Source organism: Mandrillus leucophaeus, unplaced genomic scaffold, assembly GCF_000951045.1.
Source record: "Mandrillus leucophaeus isolate KB7577 unplaced genomic scaffold, Mleu.le_1.0 Scaffold18, whole genome shotgun sequence".
Taxonomy (NCBI): domain Eukaryota; kingdom Metazoa; phylum Chordata; class Mammalia; order Primates; family Cercopithecidae; genus Mandrillus; species Mandrillus leucophaeus.
The window spans coordinates 5829672-5844183 of NW_012101809.1; the positions used below are offsets into that span (position 1 = coordinate 5829672).

Consider the following 14512-nt stretch of genomic DNA (forward strand, 5'->3'; position numbering starts at 1 on the left):
TTGTTGCCCAGGTTGGAGTGCAATGGCACAATCTCAGCTCACTGCAACTCCCACCTCCCAGGTTTAAGCGATTCTCCTGCCTCAGCCTCCTGAGTAGCTGGGATTACAGGCATGCACCACCATGCCCGGCTAATTTTGTATGCTTACTAGAGACAGGGTTTCAACATGTTTGTTAGGCTGGTTTCAAACTCCTGACCTCAGGTGATCTGCACGCCTCGGCCTCCCAAAGTGCTGGGATGATAGGCGCAAGCCACCATGCCTGGCCTCATCATTTTAAATAACCATAAGACTTTCTTCTTCAATTCCAGACATTCGTGTTTGTTTTGGTTTGGTTTGTTGTTGTTGTTTTTGTTTTGTGACTGAGTCTCCCTCTGTTGCCCAGGCTGGAGTGCAATGGCGGCATCTTGGCTCACTGCAACCAACCTCTGCCTCCTGGGTTCAAGAGATTCTCTTGCCTCAGCCTCCTGAGTAGCTGGGATTCCAGGTACTTGCCACCACACTTGGCTAATTTTTGTATTTTTACTAAAGACAGGGTTTCACCATGTTGGCCAGGCCGGTCTCAAACTCCTGACCTCAAGTAATCCACCCTCCTCGACCTCCCAAAGTGCTGGGATTATAGGCATGAGCCACCACACCTGGTCTCCCAGACATTCATTTTTTTAATTTACAAAACATAATAAAACATTTTTTCCTGTTTCAAAAATAATATCTATTTATGTAGAAAATTTGGAAAATGTGGAAAACCCAAAAAGTTGTTAAGATGTACTAAATCCTACCACATGCTAAATATAATGGAAAGAACATTAAACATTTAAACAAGCCTTTGTAGAAATAGTTGAGGTATGGCTGAAGCTGTCACTTCATGCTTATTATTTTCAGCTCTCAAACTCACCTCTAAAAAAAATCTATTCTGTAATGAATGCATCTCTACCAAGTAGCTGGTAACATAATATGGTCATTTAACGAGCAATAAGAAGTCTGCTTTCAGCTAATCACAAGTTCTTCACGTTTACTTGAGTTAAACATAAATATTTCTGGTCTCATTTATCTAAAAAAAATGACTTTATAGGAGTTCAAAATTTGGTAGGTATTTACAAATTTTATCTTTCTGTCATTTCTTCAATAAATATTAAGTGGATACACAATGCCAGTCACTGCTTTAGATGCTGGGGTTATAGCAGAGGATAAAACAAAATCCCCTGCCCTCACGGAGCTTACCTTCTGCTGGCAGATTCAGATGATAAATAATATAACCAAATAAAACATACTGCAAGTTAGACAGTGATAATTGTAAGAAGAAAAAGAAAATATAACAGAGGAGAACATTATATAGCAAAATAAGAGGGTGAAATTTTAAAGTGTGTGTTTAAGAAAGACTTCAGTGAGAAGGTGTGGCAGGCCAGATCTCACTAACAGCTGAACAGGCAGGCCTCCATGACAACTGTTTCAGCAATGGCTGAGTGATTAAGTTAGATATTAAAAGCTAATAGAGCCAGTGCCCTTATACAAATGCTTGAATGTAACAAAACCCCACCAAGAGTTTTGCCTAGGCCTTTCCTGGGCCTTGAAGCATGACAAGATAACGAAGATTCCTTGTACATATTTTAAGTATTTATATATTCCTGATAAATTTAATATTTTGTTATTCTGAAATAAGCCCATTTATCTTTAGTAATGATTTTTACCTCAAAGCCTATTTTGTCTAATATTAATATATTTCCACTGGTTTTCTTTGGGTTAATGTTTACATATCTTTTTCCGTCTTTTCATATCTGGGTTTAAACATAGGTTTTAATTTATGCTTTTTGTTTATCTCAGTTGTTTTGCATTTCATTTTCTTTCTCTTTTTTACCTTGTTTCGGGTTAAACTTTTTTATTTAACATTTTACTTTCTCTAGTTTGGAAATTTCGTCTACTGTTCCTATTGTTTTAGTGGCTACCTTTGAAGTTGTAACATGTATACCTAATTTATCAACATCAAAGTTACTTAAAAGCTTTATTCTCCTCCTGGGTCACGTGGGATCCTTGGAATACTTTGTTCTATATATCCTGCTCCCCCGCTCCCCCCAACTTATAGTATTATCATTTGGGATTTTAGTTCAATATTATTTTTAAACCTACTTCCACATTTTTTTTTCCTGCTGTTGTATGCAGTGTTCATTTACTGTACATCTTCTACAATGTGTCATTCTCTACCCATTACTACTGCTCTTTGTTTTTGTTGCATCACACACCTTACATCTGGGATAATTTTCCTCTGTCGGAAGTAAATTCTTCAGAATTTTCTCCAGTGATAGTCAGCTGCTGACACACTCTTAACTTTGGAGTGTCTAAAATGTCTTTTTTTACCCACATACTGAAAAGATGTTTTCATTGGGTATAGAATTCTAGGTGGTAATTACTTTTTTTCATTACATCAGGGGTCATCAACCTTTTTCTAAATATGTTAGGCTTTGCAAACCATGTAGTCTCTGCCACAACTATTTAATGCTGCCATTGTGGTATGAAAGAAGCCATAAACAATACATAAGTGGGTGTGGCTATGTTCCAATAAAATCTAATTTGAAAAACATGCAGCAGGCTAGTTTTGCCCCATGGAGCTACAGTTTGCTGACCCCTGCAACACATTGAAGGTATTATTCCACTATTTCTTACTTACATTATAGCCACAGAGAAGTCAGCTATTAGTCTAATTGAAATTCCTTAGAAGTAATCTGTCTTTTCTCTGACTGCTTTGAAAATTTTCTCTTTGGTTTTCAACAGTTTCACTTTGGTAAGTCTAAGTGTGGATATCATTTTATGTATTCTGTTTGGGATTCACTGGATCTCTTAAATCTGTAAATTCATGTCTTTAACCAATTCTGGAAAATCCCCAGTCAGTATCTCTTTAATTATTGCGTCTGTCCCACTTTCTCCTCTCTGGACTCTAATCAAACATATGTTAGATCTTTTCACTGTATTGTTCTTATATCTTATGTTCCCTTCTGTATTTTCTACCCTTTGGCTTTTCTAGGTGACATTCTGAATAACTTCTTCTGATCCATCTTCGAATTCGTTTATTCTCTCTTTGGTTATGTCCAACATTTTGTCAGACATGTTCATTTAATTTTTACTTTGCTAGTATATTTTTCTTCTTTAGAAGTTCTATTTGGGTCTTTCCTCCTTCTTTTATGGTATCTTTTTCCTAGTTTCCTGTTCTCCATAGATATTTTCAGTTAGTCATTTATTTATTAAAACATAAGTTAGCACAGTTTTTAAAAAAAAAAAAAACTTCTGTTAATTATCAGAAACAAAAGTCTGTCCATATTTAAATTTAATTTTCTTTTAGGCAGAAAATCATTGAATTTTATTTGTAATTCATGTAAAATTATTGTATAACAATATAAATATCTGCTAATTTTGATGCCTGAAGATCATTCCATTAATTAGGAATCTTCCTAGCAGTATAATTGAAGTAAATGTTTGTTTTAATCTTGTAATAATTCATTTTTCTTCTTCTCTTATAGAACCCACATTGTCTTTGGAGAACAACCTATGCCCCAATCTTAGTTCTCATTTAAGTCAGTTGACTCTACCCAGCATCCAAGGCTATGCATGTGACTTAGGCCTGGCCAGTCAGAGCTTAGGATTCCTATGGTACAAGTGACTGACCCAGGGGAAGACACGTGATTCAGTTAGTCCACTGAGTCTATATTCCAAGACTTTTTTTCTAGCTGGTATCTTTCCACCAGGGACATCAAGCAGGCAGAAATATAAGCTAGAGCTGCATATAACTCTTAACACCACAAGGGGAGAGTCAGCATGGAAATGGAGGCAGCAGAGAGGAAACAGAGCCAAGAGATGGAAATAAACAAGGCTTGGTGGCATCATGGCAGCTTTTGTATTCAGATTCACTCCTTGCCCTTTCAGTTACATGCACAAAAATAAACCAATAGCTCTTTGTAATTTAAGCCTTTTAAACTGGGTAGTTTTTCATTTACAACCTAGAGTCTTGACTAGTGGAGTACCACTGTGTAGCACACTCTGCTCCTCATTCCTGTCATGTAATGATGATAATAATATCATCTGAAAATCACATATCAAGAAATTACCATCCAACATACCTTGTCTGTTTGAATCAGCAACATTGTATAATTGGGAGAAAATGTCATATGTTCTACAGGTCTTTCAATCTCAAGAAAATCCTTGATCATGTAACTTCCATCTTTAATAATAAAAGAATACACAAAGCCATCCTAGAGATGAGTGAGATAAATGTAGAAAATCAGTCTTAGTCAATGCATAGTATACTTGACTCATCAGACAAGTTAAGGCTTATTGATTACTTCTACTGTTTATTTGGAGTCATCATCTGTTTGCATAGATGCACTGTCCTCTCATCTTTATTTAGACGACTTTTAACTATGTTCCCTGGTCAAGCTTCAGTTTGATCTCTTTTGTGATACATTTTTCAATTACCTAAAACTTTACTGATATCTCCTTTTTTGAGTTTCTCTAGTATCCCTCTTCTTACTACATTCTTCACTACACAGGCGGTAGGCAAAATGAAGTAGAGTTTGTGTGGCTTGTATATAGCAGTTTCTTTGCTTGAAAGGACACTAGCCTTCCTGCATGCTCTTTCATCATTATTATGTTCATTTCTTATCTCCCTAAATGACCCAAGGGTAGGGAGTGTGCCTTTTATTCCCTTTGGATCCTCTTTTTCTCTTCCTCACACAGTAGTAGAACATAGCAAGGATCCAATATAAATGGGCTAGTTGATTGGTTGGTTTTGAATAGATTTAGGTTAACTTTATTATTCTCAAGAGAAATTTGAGTTATTTTTACAATAGTGAAAACACTTGGAGGAAATTTATTTATCATTTTCTAGATTAGACATCTCATAACTAAGAGCGGGGACTTCAGGTGACTGGGTTCAAATACCTGGGCCCTGGAAGGGAAAGCAGGCAAGGTGCTTTTTTTGAGCTCATCTTTATTCTCCATCACTCACCAGAGCAAATGCTATAATCATTCCCTTAAAGGGGGTTAAACAAACATCAAGGGTGGTCTTGAAGAGGACAAGAGTCATAAAAGCCCACAAATGCAGATTAAATGGAGGAGGAGGGGATAGTCCACTGCAAGGTTGGGGGAGCTAAGTGTAGGTGTATGTGCTCCAGATGGCTTCCTGAGGGTAAAATGTCTCTCACCCTGAGGTCACTGCCTAGCTACCCTCAAAGTCCTGCAGATGTCATCTGTGTCAGTGAAACGGACTATGCTAACATCTGGGATAGTTACAACTAGACCCGGATTTTGGTATAGGTCAGTTCCACACCTTAGCATTGTTTACATTGATTATAATGGCATGGTCTTGGCCGGGCACGGTGGCTCAAGCCTGTAATCCCAGCACTTTGGGAGGCCGAAGGGGGCGGATCACGAGGTCAGGAGATCGAGACCATCCTGGCTAACACGGTGAAACCCCGTCTCTACTAAAAATACAAAAATTAGCTGGGCGTGGTGGCAGGCGCCTGTAGTCCCAGCTACTCTGAAGGCTGAGGCAGGAGAATGGCACGAACCCAGGAGGCGGAGCTTGCAGTAAGCAGAGATTGCGCCACTGCACTCCAGCCAGAGAGACAAGAGTGAAACTCCGTCTCAAAAAAAATAGAAAAGAAAAGAAACAGAAAAAGAAAAACATGGTCTGACACCTTTTATTACTTACTGAGACTGAGTTCTAATAAATGACAGCAAAGACTTTGGAGTTTAACACACCTATGTTCAAGCCCTAACTCTTCCAATTACTTGCTGGTGAACTCTGTAAGATTAGATTCCTTGTCTGTTAAAGGAGGATGTCAATAGATTCTATTTGATAAGGTTGTTGTAAGGAGCTATAAGATAATACAAGTAAAGTACTTAGCTTGGTGCCTGGCACAAAGTAAGCACCAAGGAAATGGAGGCTATTAATACTGATTTAAATATCAACAATAACATTATGATACATGTAAGCTAAATGGGCATTCACCAGAGTCCAAGCTGCAGCTTAGACAAAGGGTTCCAAATTCGTGTCTGATAACCTAATACATTAAGTGTAGAAACGAACATGGAATTGGGTTATAGATATTAGGTAGTTTTTCATTGCAGAAGGGCAATGGATTTTTAAATTCTATTTGTGTTTGTTTGCAGTAATATATGGTAGTTCATTATATTGTTCCCTCTATTTTGTATAGATTTGAAGTTATTCAAAATAAATCTTTTTTAATAGTACCCAAAGAGGAAACCATTTTAATTAATAATGTGACAGATCTGACATCCTAAAATATGGCTCATAATAGTAAATGGCAACACATTGGAATTGTGAATTTTCTTTAAACCAATTAATTTTGAGAAAAAAATACATTACAATTCCAGAAGCCAGCATGCCCTCCTTCTGATACACCAAGGTTACTGGACTGATAAAATTTCTTCTGTCTTTTGGAAAAGAAAAACAAGGTAAAGCAGGTGACACATAATTAAAAGTACAATGTAACAATGAATAATAAAAGCTGCTTTTACTGATGTAAATCATATAAGTTGTTTTTGAATTCTCTATCATCAGATCTATGTAACTAACATAGATGCTAGATTAGAGAGAGGAGCAAGGCTGGAGGGTACAGTAGGAGTAAAGGGAAGAGAGAAAGGGAGTAGGGAGGGAAGTCAAACCTCATGGCCTCAGTTTTACAGGGAAAGTGAGTCAGAGAAAAGGGAAAAAGGCAGATGAGGGACACTGCAATGGGGAAAACTTGCTGGAGGGGGTGGTATTGGAGCTGGGAACTGGCAGATTCAGAGACAATAAGTGCCAAGGGAATGGGCTAGAGGCACGTCTGTGAAATGGTGAGAATAAACGACTGGCTCAGAAAACTCATACTAGGGCATAGTTGGAAATAATACCAATGGAGTAGGTAGGATCACATTAGGGAGAGCATGAAATCAAGGCAGTGCAGTTCTTGAGCTGGGTGTTAAAAGTGGCCTTCAAAAAGGCAATTTGACAGAGATAAGCTGCCTGGTTTGGGTCAGATGTATATTAAGGTCAGTGAAGTCCATCCTAAGGTTGTTACAGAAATCAAGGTGTGAAATAGTAAGAGCAATGGAAATAGAGAATGCTTTGGACAGGTTTGAGGAGCTTGCCCTGGCAAGGCCCCCTCCTCCCAGGGTCTACATCTACTGCTCAATGAGTAGACAGTGGCTCCTGTGACCCAGGCCCAACCATGGCCACAGCTGATGGGGTCAGGAATAGACACTATATCTAAGGCAGAATAGATGAAGTTCTCTTTCAAATTCTAGCTGAGCAATATGGCAGGGTGTGGTGGCTCCTGCCTGTAATCCCAGCACTTTGGGAGGCCAAGGTAGGCAGATCACTTGAGGTCAGGAGTTCAAGATCAGCCTGGCCAACATGACAAAACCCCACCTCTACTAAAAATACAAAAATTAGCCGGGCGTGGTAGTGTGTGCCTATAATTCCAGGTACTTGGGAGGCTGAAGCATGAGATGGCTTGAACCTGGGAGGCAGAGGTTGCAGTGAGCCAAGATTGCGCCACTGCACCCTAGCCTGGGTGACAGAATGAGACTCTGTCTAAAAAAACACACAAAAAAACAACACTTCTAATTGAGCAATAGAAAGGTAATTTTCAAGATGGCTTTTGGGCTTAAGAGATGATCAGCCTGGAGAAAAGGGTTGGGATAGGGGGCAGGAAAGTGTATGATTAGCAGACTAAGCAGAATGGGCACATGTATAGAAACAGATACAGCACAGTAGCCAAGAACTTGGACTCTGAGGTCTTATTGCCTGGGTTCAGGTGTCAGCTCCACAGTTTATGTGGACTGGGCCGTGTTTCCTAACATATCTCTTCTGTATCATGGAGATTAATGTGTCTCCCCTTATAATGTTGTTCTGAGGATTACATGAAATATGCATATAAAGTGATGGTAGAATGCCAAGAGCATAGTAACAGCCAGGGGATTAAGAAGAAGGGGGAATCAAAGATGTCTCCAGGCAAGAGAAATACAGGGAAAACCAACAAAACCAACACCCATGGCTATACGGGAATATGAATCAGGACAGTTTCTCACCCAGTGGTGATTCCTCTTCTATCTTATTAAGCACAGTCACTTTCAAGGTGTCTCCATTAATCATTAAAAGATGACCCTCTTCACAGCCAATGTACAAGTCACTTGTTGGAGTCCAGCAATGCATAGTCGGGTGAAGCAAAGGATATAGATCATCTTTAGGCTTCAGGGAGAGAATAAAACCTTGTGTTAAGAAAACATCATGGCTAAGAGCCTAAGAAATGCCCACCAGAACAACTGACAGAAAGGAACCATCCCTAACCCCACAGACACAGAAAACATAGGAACATTGAGCATTCATCATAATAATTTTTTTTAAAGGACAGATTGACTTTAATTTATTATTTGTATATTTCATGCCCTCATAGCCTTAGATAGTTAGAAAATAAATAGTTGGGTAACAATCTGGTCACCCAGTGGATCAAGAAAAAGGAAAATCACCTTTCCCACTCCAAAAAATTAAACTGCAGCTGAATAATGACACTTCTGTGGTGTCTGATTGAGATTTGACTCACAAGGAAAAGAGTTATTCACTGTTATCACCATTATTGAAAAGTTTCCTGAGTTTTTTTTTTATGACATCTAACCTTAGAATACAAATCACAAAAAGACAGACTTATCTGGAATGAAAATAGGATCAAAATATTAAACAAAACAACAACAAAAAAACACCATGTCTCTCATTTGCACAATACCAATGAATCTGTGCATATAAAACAAAATGTGAAGACTAAAATTTGAAATTTTCTGGCCTTGGTATGTTAAACTAGTATTGTATGTGGCTTTTTTTCTTTAAGACAAACCTTGGCTTGTCTTCCTATTACTTTTTAATCAATAAATATATTTGATGACATTTAAAAATGAATGTGAGTATATGGATTATGTAAGCAGAAACAGCTTATAATTCTGAGATATTTAAAAATAAAAGGTACCAGTAGTGTTTAGAAATGTTTGTTAATAATACCATCTCCTTTTTCAGTCCTCTAGAATCAGAAATAATTTTGATCACATGATGACAAAACATGAAAAATTGCAGTCCAATTTAATTGTGCTTTAGAAAATGTAAAAATCCACATATGTTTCAAAATATTTGAGTTTCTAAAAGAGATTCCTATTTAGCAACATCTGTTTGAAAAAATTAAAAAGGTAGATGGAAAAAAGAAATTAGACACTTGAGATTAAGTTCATGATCTTGGATCCAATTTCTGCCAGATAACATCTGCCTTTGATTTCCCCTATGCTACGACTTAAAATTGGATACATTTCTAATGCCCTAAATAAGTTGTGTAATGTGACTCAGGGCTATTTAAAGGCCTGTAATGTACCCTTCTGGCATTACCTATGAATAGATAATGGGATTATTTAATGTTTGTAATTTTTTAAAAGTCCACAACTCATCCATTTTTAAGACCTTATAATCGAATCATTATTGATTCCCTTGCCATTGGTACCCAGATCACAAGAAATGACATTGAAGGAGGGAATAGAATCAAGACATTTGAGATTTATTTTTGGTTATGCTTTCACTCATTGTACAGACATTAATTAATGTTTTAAACATTTTCCTCACTTTATTATGCTACAAAATGAAAAAGTAAACTGCTGGGAAAATGTCTAACTTAAATACAAAATATATGGCTTTATTAATAATCCCTGAATGATTTACAGATGTCAAACTATAATATTACATTTCTGCTTTCAGAAAAATTTAAAATATACTGAGTACACAAGTCCTAGGAAATAAAGATGTCTGCCCAGACAATATATCCACATAGCAAAACTGCATGTGTACCCCTTAAATTTATACAAATAAAAAAGGTTTTAAAATAAAGATGTCTATTATGAGCATTTAAAAATAGTAACTCCATATCTGAGTATTTAAAGAAGGCATTTCCTAGCATTTCTCAAATGACAAGGACAATTGCCTGAATTTTAAATGTTTTATGCAGAGTTCATTATGTTTGTACAAAATGTGAAATATAAGGGCTCCTACACATATTTTCTGCCCAGAAAAACCCAATTTGAGATAGTAGAAATTTAGGGGCTCTGAGCACCAAATACTAAACACAGAAAAATTGGAGCTACAAACCTTGATGGCTGATCTCTTTGTTCTTACTTTGCCGCCCCACTGTGGCTGAATGCAGTTATATCTCCAAGGTTGAGACCTGTGCTATAAAAGGAACTACAGTATCCACAGGGGATGGGTTCCAGGGCCCTCTAGCGATACCAGAATCTGTGGATGCTCAAGTTCCTTATATAAAATGACATAGTATTTCCATATAACCTACATATATCCCCCACATATTTTTTCTTTATTTTCAATGTTTTTATTTTATTTTTTCTCCCATATACTTTTAAGACATCTCTAGGTTACTTATAATACCTAATACAATATAAATGTTTTAGAAATAGTTGTTATACTGTATTGTTTAGGCAATAATGAGAAAAAATAGAAGTGTGTATATATTCAGTACAGATGCAACCATACCACTTTTTTCTGAATATTTTTGATCTGCAGTGGGTTGAATACACAGAAGTGGAACCCATGAATGCAGGAGATTGACTATAATCTCTTTCCATAATTTAAAAAGGTGAATCATTGTGATTCATTAAAGGAAATATTAAGGGCATGTAACCCTTTCTCTTGCTTGCCACAGAGATTTTTTAATGAACTAATCCTCATACTGAATTATTTTTATTTTATTTTATTTTATTTTATTTTTGAGACGGAGTCTTGCTCTGTCACCTAGGCTGGTGCGATCTCAGCTCACTGCAACCTCCGCCTCCCGGGTTCAAGTGACTCTCCTACCTCAGCCTCCCAAGTAGCTGGGATTACAGGCATCTGTCATCATGCCCAGCTAATTTTTGTATTTTTGTAGAGATGGGGATTTCACCATGTTGGCCAGGCTGGTCTTGAACCCCTGACCTCAGGTGATCCGCATGCCTTGGCCTCCCAAAGTGCTGGGATTACAGGCATGAGCCACTGTGCCTGGCCCACACTGAATTATTTTTAACAGTCATAGTTTAATTCCATGCAGTAGTCAAAAACATTCAGGAACCTCCACCTCCTCTATCCTCTGCTGAGAATTTAACACAAGGGTAAGCATAGCAGGTTCAAGAGGGCCAAAAAAGTGGAGCTCCTCCCGTCATCCCAAAGGTCTTGCAGGTGCTGCCCTCTGCTCCCTGCCTCTCTCTTGAACAGCACCCCACACCTCACTTCCCCTTCATTTATCATGCTCCAGCCATATGCATCTTTTCTCAGTTCCTCACACATACCAATTTCTCTTTTTCCCTTAGGGTCTTTCACATGCAGGTCCTTCCACATGAAACATTCTTTATCCTGCTTGTAACAGGAGTAATGCCTCCTTGTCCTTCAAATCTCAGCTTAAGTGTCATCTCCCCACAGGCCTTCCTTAACCAGCCCATCCCTTCCTTGCTGCCCTGTCTCCATTTATTCTGTTGCGATAATTATCACGTTTTGTAATGATTTAATATATCATTGCAAAATGTGATAATTATTACAAAAGAACAATACTCTTTACTTTTGTTGTTGTTGTTCTGTCTTCCTGACAAGAATGTAAGCTTCATGAGAATTACATGGCGCCTGCTTGGCCACCATGAGAATCCCATTGCCTAAAACAGTGTCTGCTACACAGAAGAAACTTGATAAATCTCTGTTGAATGAATGAATGGGTGTGTAATATGTGGCAAACTCTCCCTTTTGACGCTTTCTTCTGCTGTTTCCTATGGCCTTGTTCGTCCCTCCCAGGTTTGCTCCTACTTTTGTGACTGCGCCTTCTCAGAATTCTCTTTCGCCCCTGAGTTCAGCAGTCAGCTGGCTCTGGCTCTCTTCTCTTCCCTTGCACCCTTTCTCTCTTTGCTCATCACATCCGCTCAGTGCTCCCACTGTCCTATCTGTGAGAATGACACTGACAGTCCTACTTCTCCTCCCTAACACTAGGTCCACTTTGCCAACTTCCACCCAGCATCTCCACCTGGGTGTCTTCCCTGCACCGCAAATTGAGTATGCCCAAAATGGAAATCACACCTGGGCCCCCTGTTTCTGTTAGCAGCCACCATCATCCCAGTCATCCAAACTCAAAACTCCAGAGTCTTCATCTCTCACAGTTTCTGTGGCTAATCTATATTAAAAACCAAGATGATCCTCTGTATCCTGCATTTCTCATGGGATGGTTATGACAATCAAATGAGATCAGGCTTCCTAGCCCTCAACCCATTAGGCAAACAGGAAGAGGTGCCAGGTACTTACCCGGAAAGTCTCTGCCTCTTCGCCTACTAGCCCAGCGATGGCTGACAGTGGCAGCACGGGTCCATAGATGAGATCTTTCGGCAACGACTGGGGGAAAACGACATCTGTTTCATTAAAAAATGACCCATCTTCTAGAGGTAATTTTACTGACCTGTAGACAAAAGAGGCATCAGAACAATCAGATGAACAGAAACTTCTTTTTGATGCAACCACTGCATATCAATGTAAGTGAAGTGGGGAGGTATTATAACTTATAAAAATCAAGAAGATAAAAGCCAAATGATAGATTTAAAAATAGATAACAGGTTGTAAAAAGACAAGTTATACAGTTTTAAACTAAGTACTGAGGGATTATAAACATTTTTGAAAGCTAATATCTAAAGCAGGAGTTGTAAATTTGAATACTGGATGGGGGTCAGGCAGGTGATATGTGACTGTTGAGGATGGTGGAAAGTGGGAAAATATTTGTCCCTCCTCAAGGTGGCAGGTACCACTCAGTTCAAGCCAAGAGGGTTGTTGACATGTGAGAATTTTGATTCCAAAATTTCAAGAGAATACTATAACCTGGATATTTATGAGAAATCTCTCAAACTTTAAATGTTGGCAACTAATTCAAATGAAAAACACTGTAGGCCAAAATAAATATATATTTAAACACATATTCAGGCTGTATTCAGCTACTTTTATAATCTCTGATATTGAGTTCATTTTCAAATTTATTATATACCTACTTTTAATTTATAATATGGTTATAAAGGTTAATTTGGAGAATTGGTGGTTTCATGCGTTAAATTCAAAACTTCCTTGCCTAGATTTTATGAATGATAAACAATTTTGAAAAACAATTGTGGGCGGTTCCAAGATGGCTGAATAGAAACAGCTCCAGGCTACAGCTCCCAGCGTGAGCAACACAGAAGACGGGTGATTTCTGCATTTCCAACTAAGGTACCGGGTTCATCTCATTGGGGCGTGTCAGACAGTGGGTGCAGCCCACCGAGCAAGAGCTGAAGCAGGGCGAGGCATCGCCTCACCTGGGAAGCACAACAGATAAGGGAATTCCCTTTCCTAGCCAAGGGAAACCGTGACACACAGCACCTGGAAAATTGGGTCACTCCCACCCTAAAACTGCGCTTTTCCAAGGGTCTTACCAAAGGGCACACCAGGAGATTATATTCCACACCTGGCTCGGAGGGTCACACGCCCACAGAGCCTCCCTCATTGCTAGCACAGCAGTCTGAGATCTAACTGCAAAGCAGCAGCAAGGCTGGGGGAGGGGCACCAGCCATTGCTGAGGCTTGAGTAGGTAAACAAAGCAGCTGGGAAGCTCGAACTGGGTGGAGCCCACCACAGCTCAAGGAGGCCTGCCTGCTTCTGTAGACTCCACCTCTGGGGACACGGCATAGCCAAATAGAAGGCAGCAGAAACCTCTGCAGATTTAAATGTCCCTGTCTGACAGCTTTGAAGAGAGTAGTGGTTCTCCCAGCATGGAGTTTGAAATCTGAGAACGAACAGACTGCCAGCTCAAGTGGGTCCCTGACCCCCGAGTAGCCTAACTGGGAGGCACCCCCTAGTAGGAGCAGACTGACACCTCACATGGCCGGGTAACCCTCTGAGACGAAGCTTCCAGAGGAACATTCAGGCAGCAACATTTGTTGTTCAGGAATATTCACTCTTCTGCAGACTCCACTGCTGATACCCAGGCAAACAGGGTCTAGAGTGGACCCCAGCAAACTCCAACAGACCTGCAGCTGAGGGTCCTGACTGTTAGAAGGAAAACTAACAAACAGAAAGGACACCCACACCAAAACCCCATCTGTATGTCACCATCATCAAAGACCAAAGGTAGATAAAACCACAAAGATAGGGAAAAATCAGAGCAGAAAAGCTGAAAATTCTAAAAATCAGAGCACCTCTCCCCCTCCAAAGGAACTCAGCTCCTCACCAGCAATGGAACAAAACTGGATGGAGAATGACTTTGATGAGTTGAGAGAAGAAGGCTTCAGATGATCAAACTTCTCTGAGCTAAAGGAGGAAGTTTGAGTCCATTGCAAAGAAGCTAAAAACCTTGAGAAAAGATTGAACAAATGGCTAACTAGAATAACCAATGTAGAGAAGTCCTTAAATGACCTGACAAAGCTGAAAACCATGGCACAAGAACTACGTGAC

At 39.1% G+C, this 14512-nt stretch overlaps 1 protein-coding gene across 1 annotated transcript in view; it reads right to left on the reverse strand.

Moving 5' to 3' along the window:
- Window positions 1-14512, reverse strand: part of CFAP43 (cilia and flagella associated protein 43) — a 115907-nt gene that overhangs the window by 69858 nt on the left and 31537 nt on the right. Inside the window, exons 5-8 of the mRNA XM_011977513.1 lie at window positions 12347-12497; window positions 8080-8239; window positions 6374-6441; window positions 4104-4235 (exon numbers count right to left, since the gene is read on the reverse strand). Of these exons, the coding sequence (XP_011832903.1) occupies window positions 4104-4235; window positions 6374-6441; window positions 8080-8239; window positions 12347-12497 (511 nt within the window). The remainder of the gene's footprint in view (window positions 1-4103; window positions 4236-6373; window positions 6442-8079; window positions 8240-12346; window positions 12498-14512) is intronic.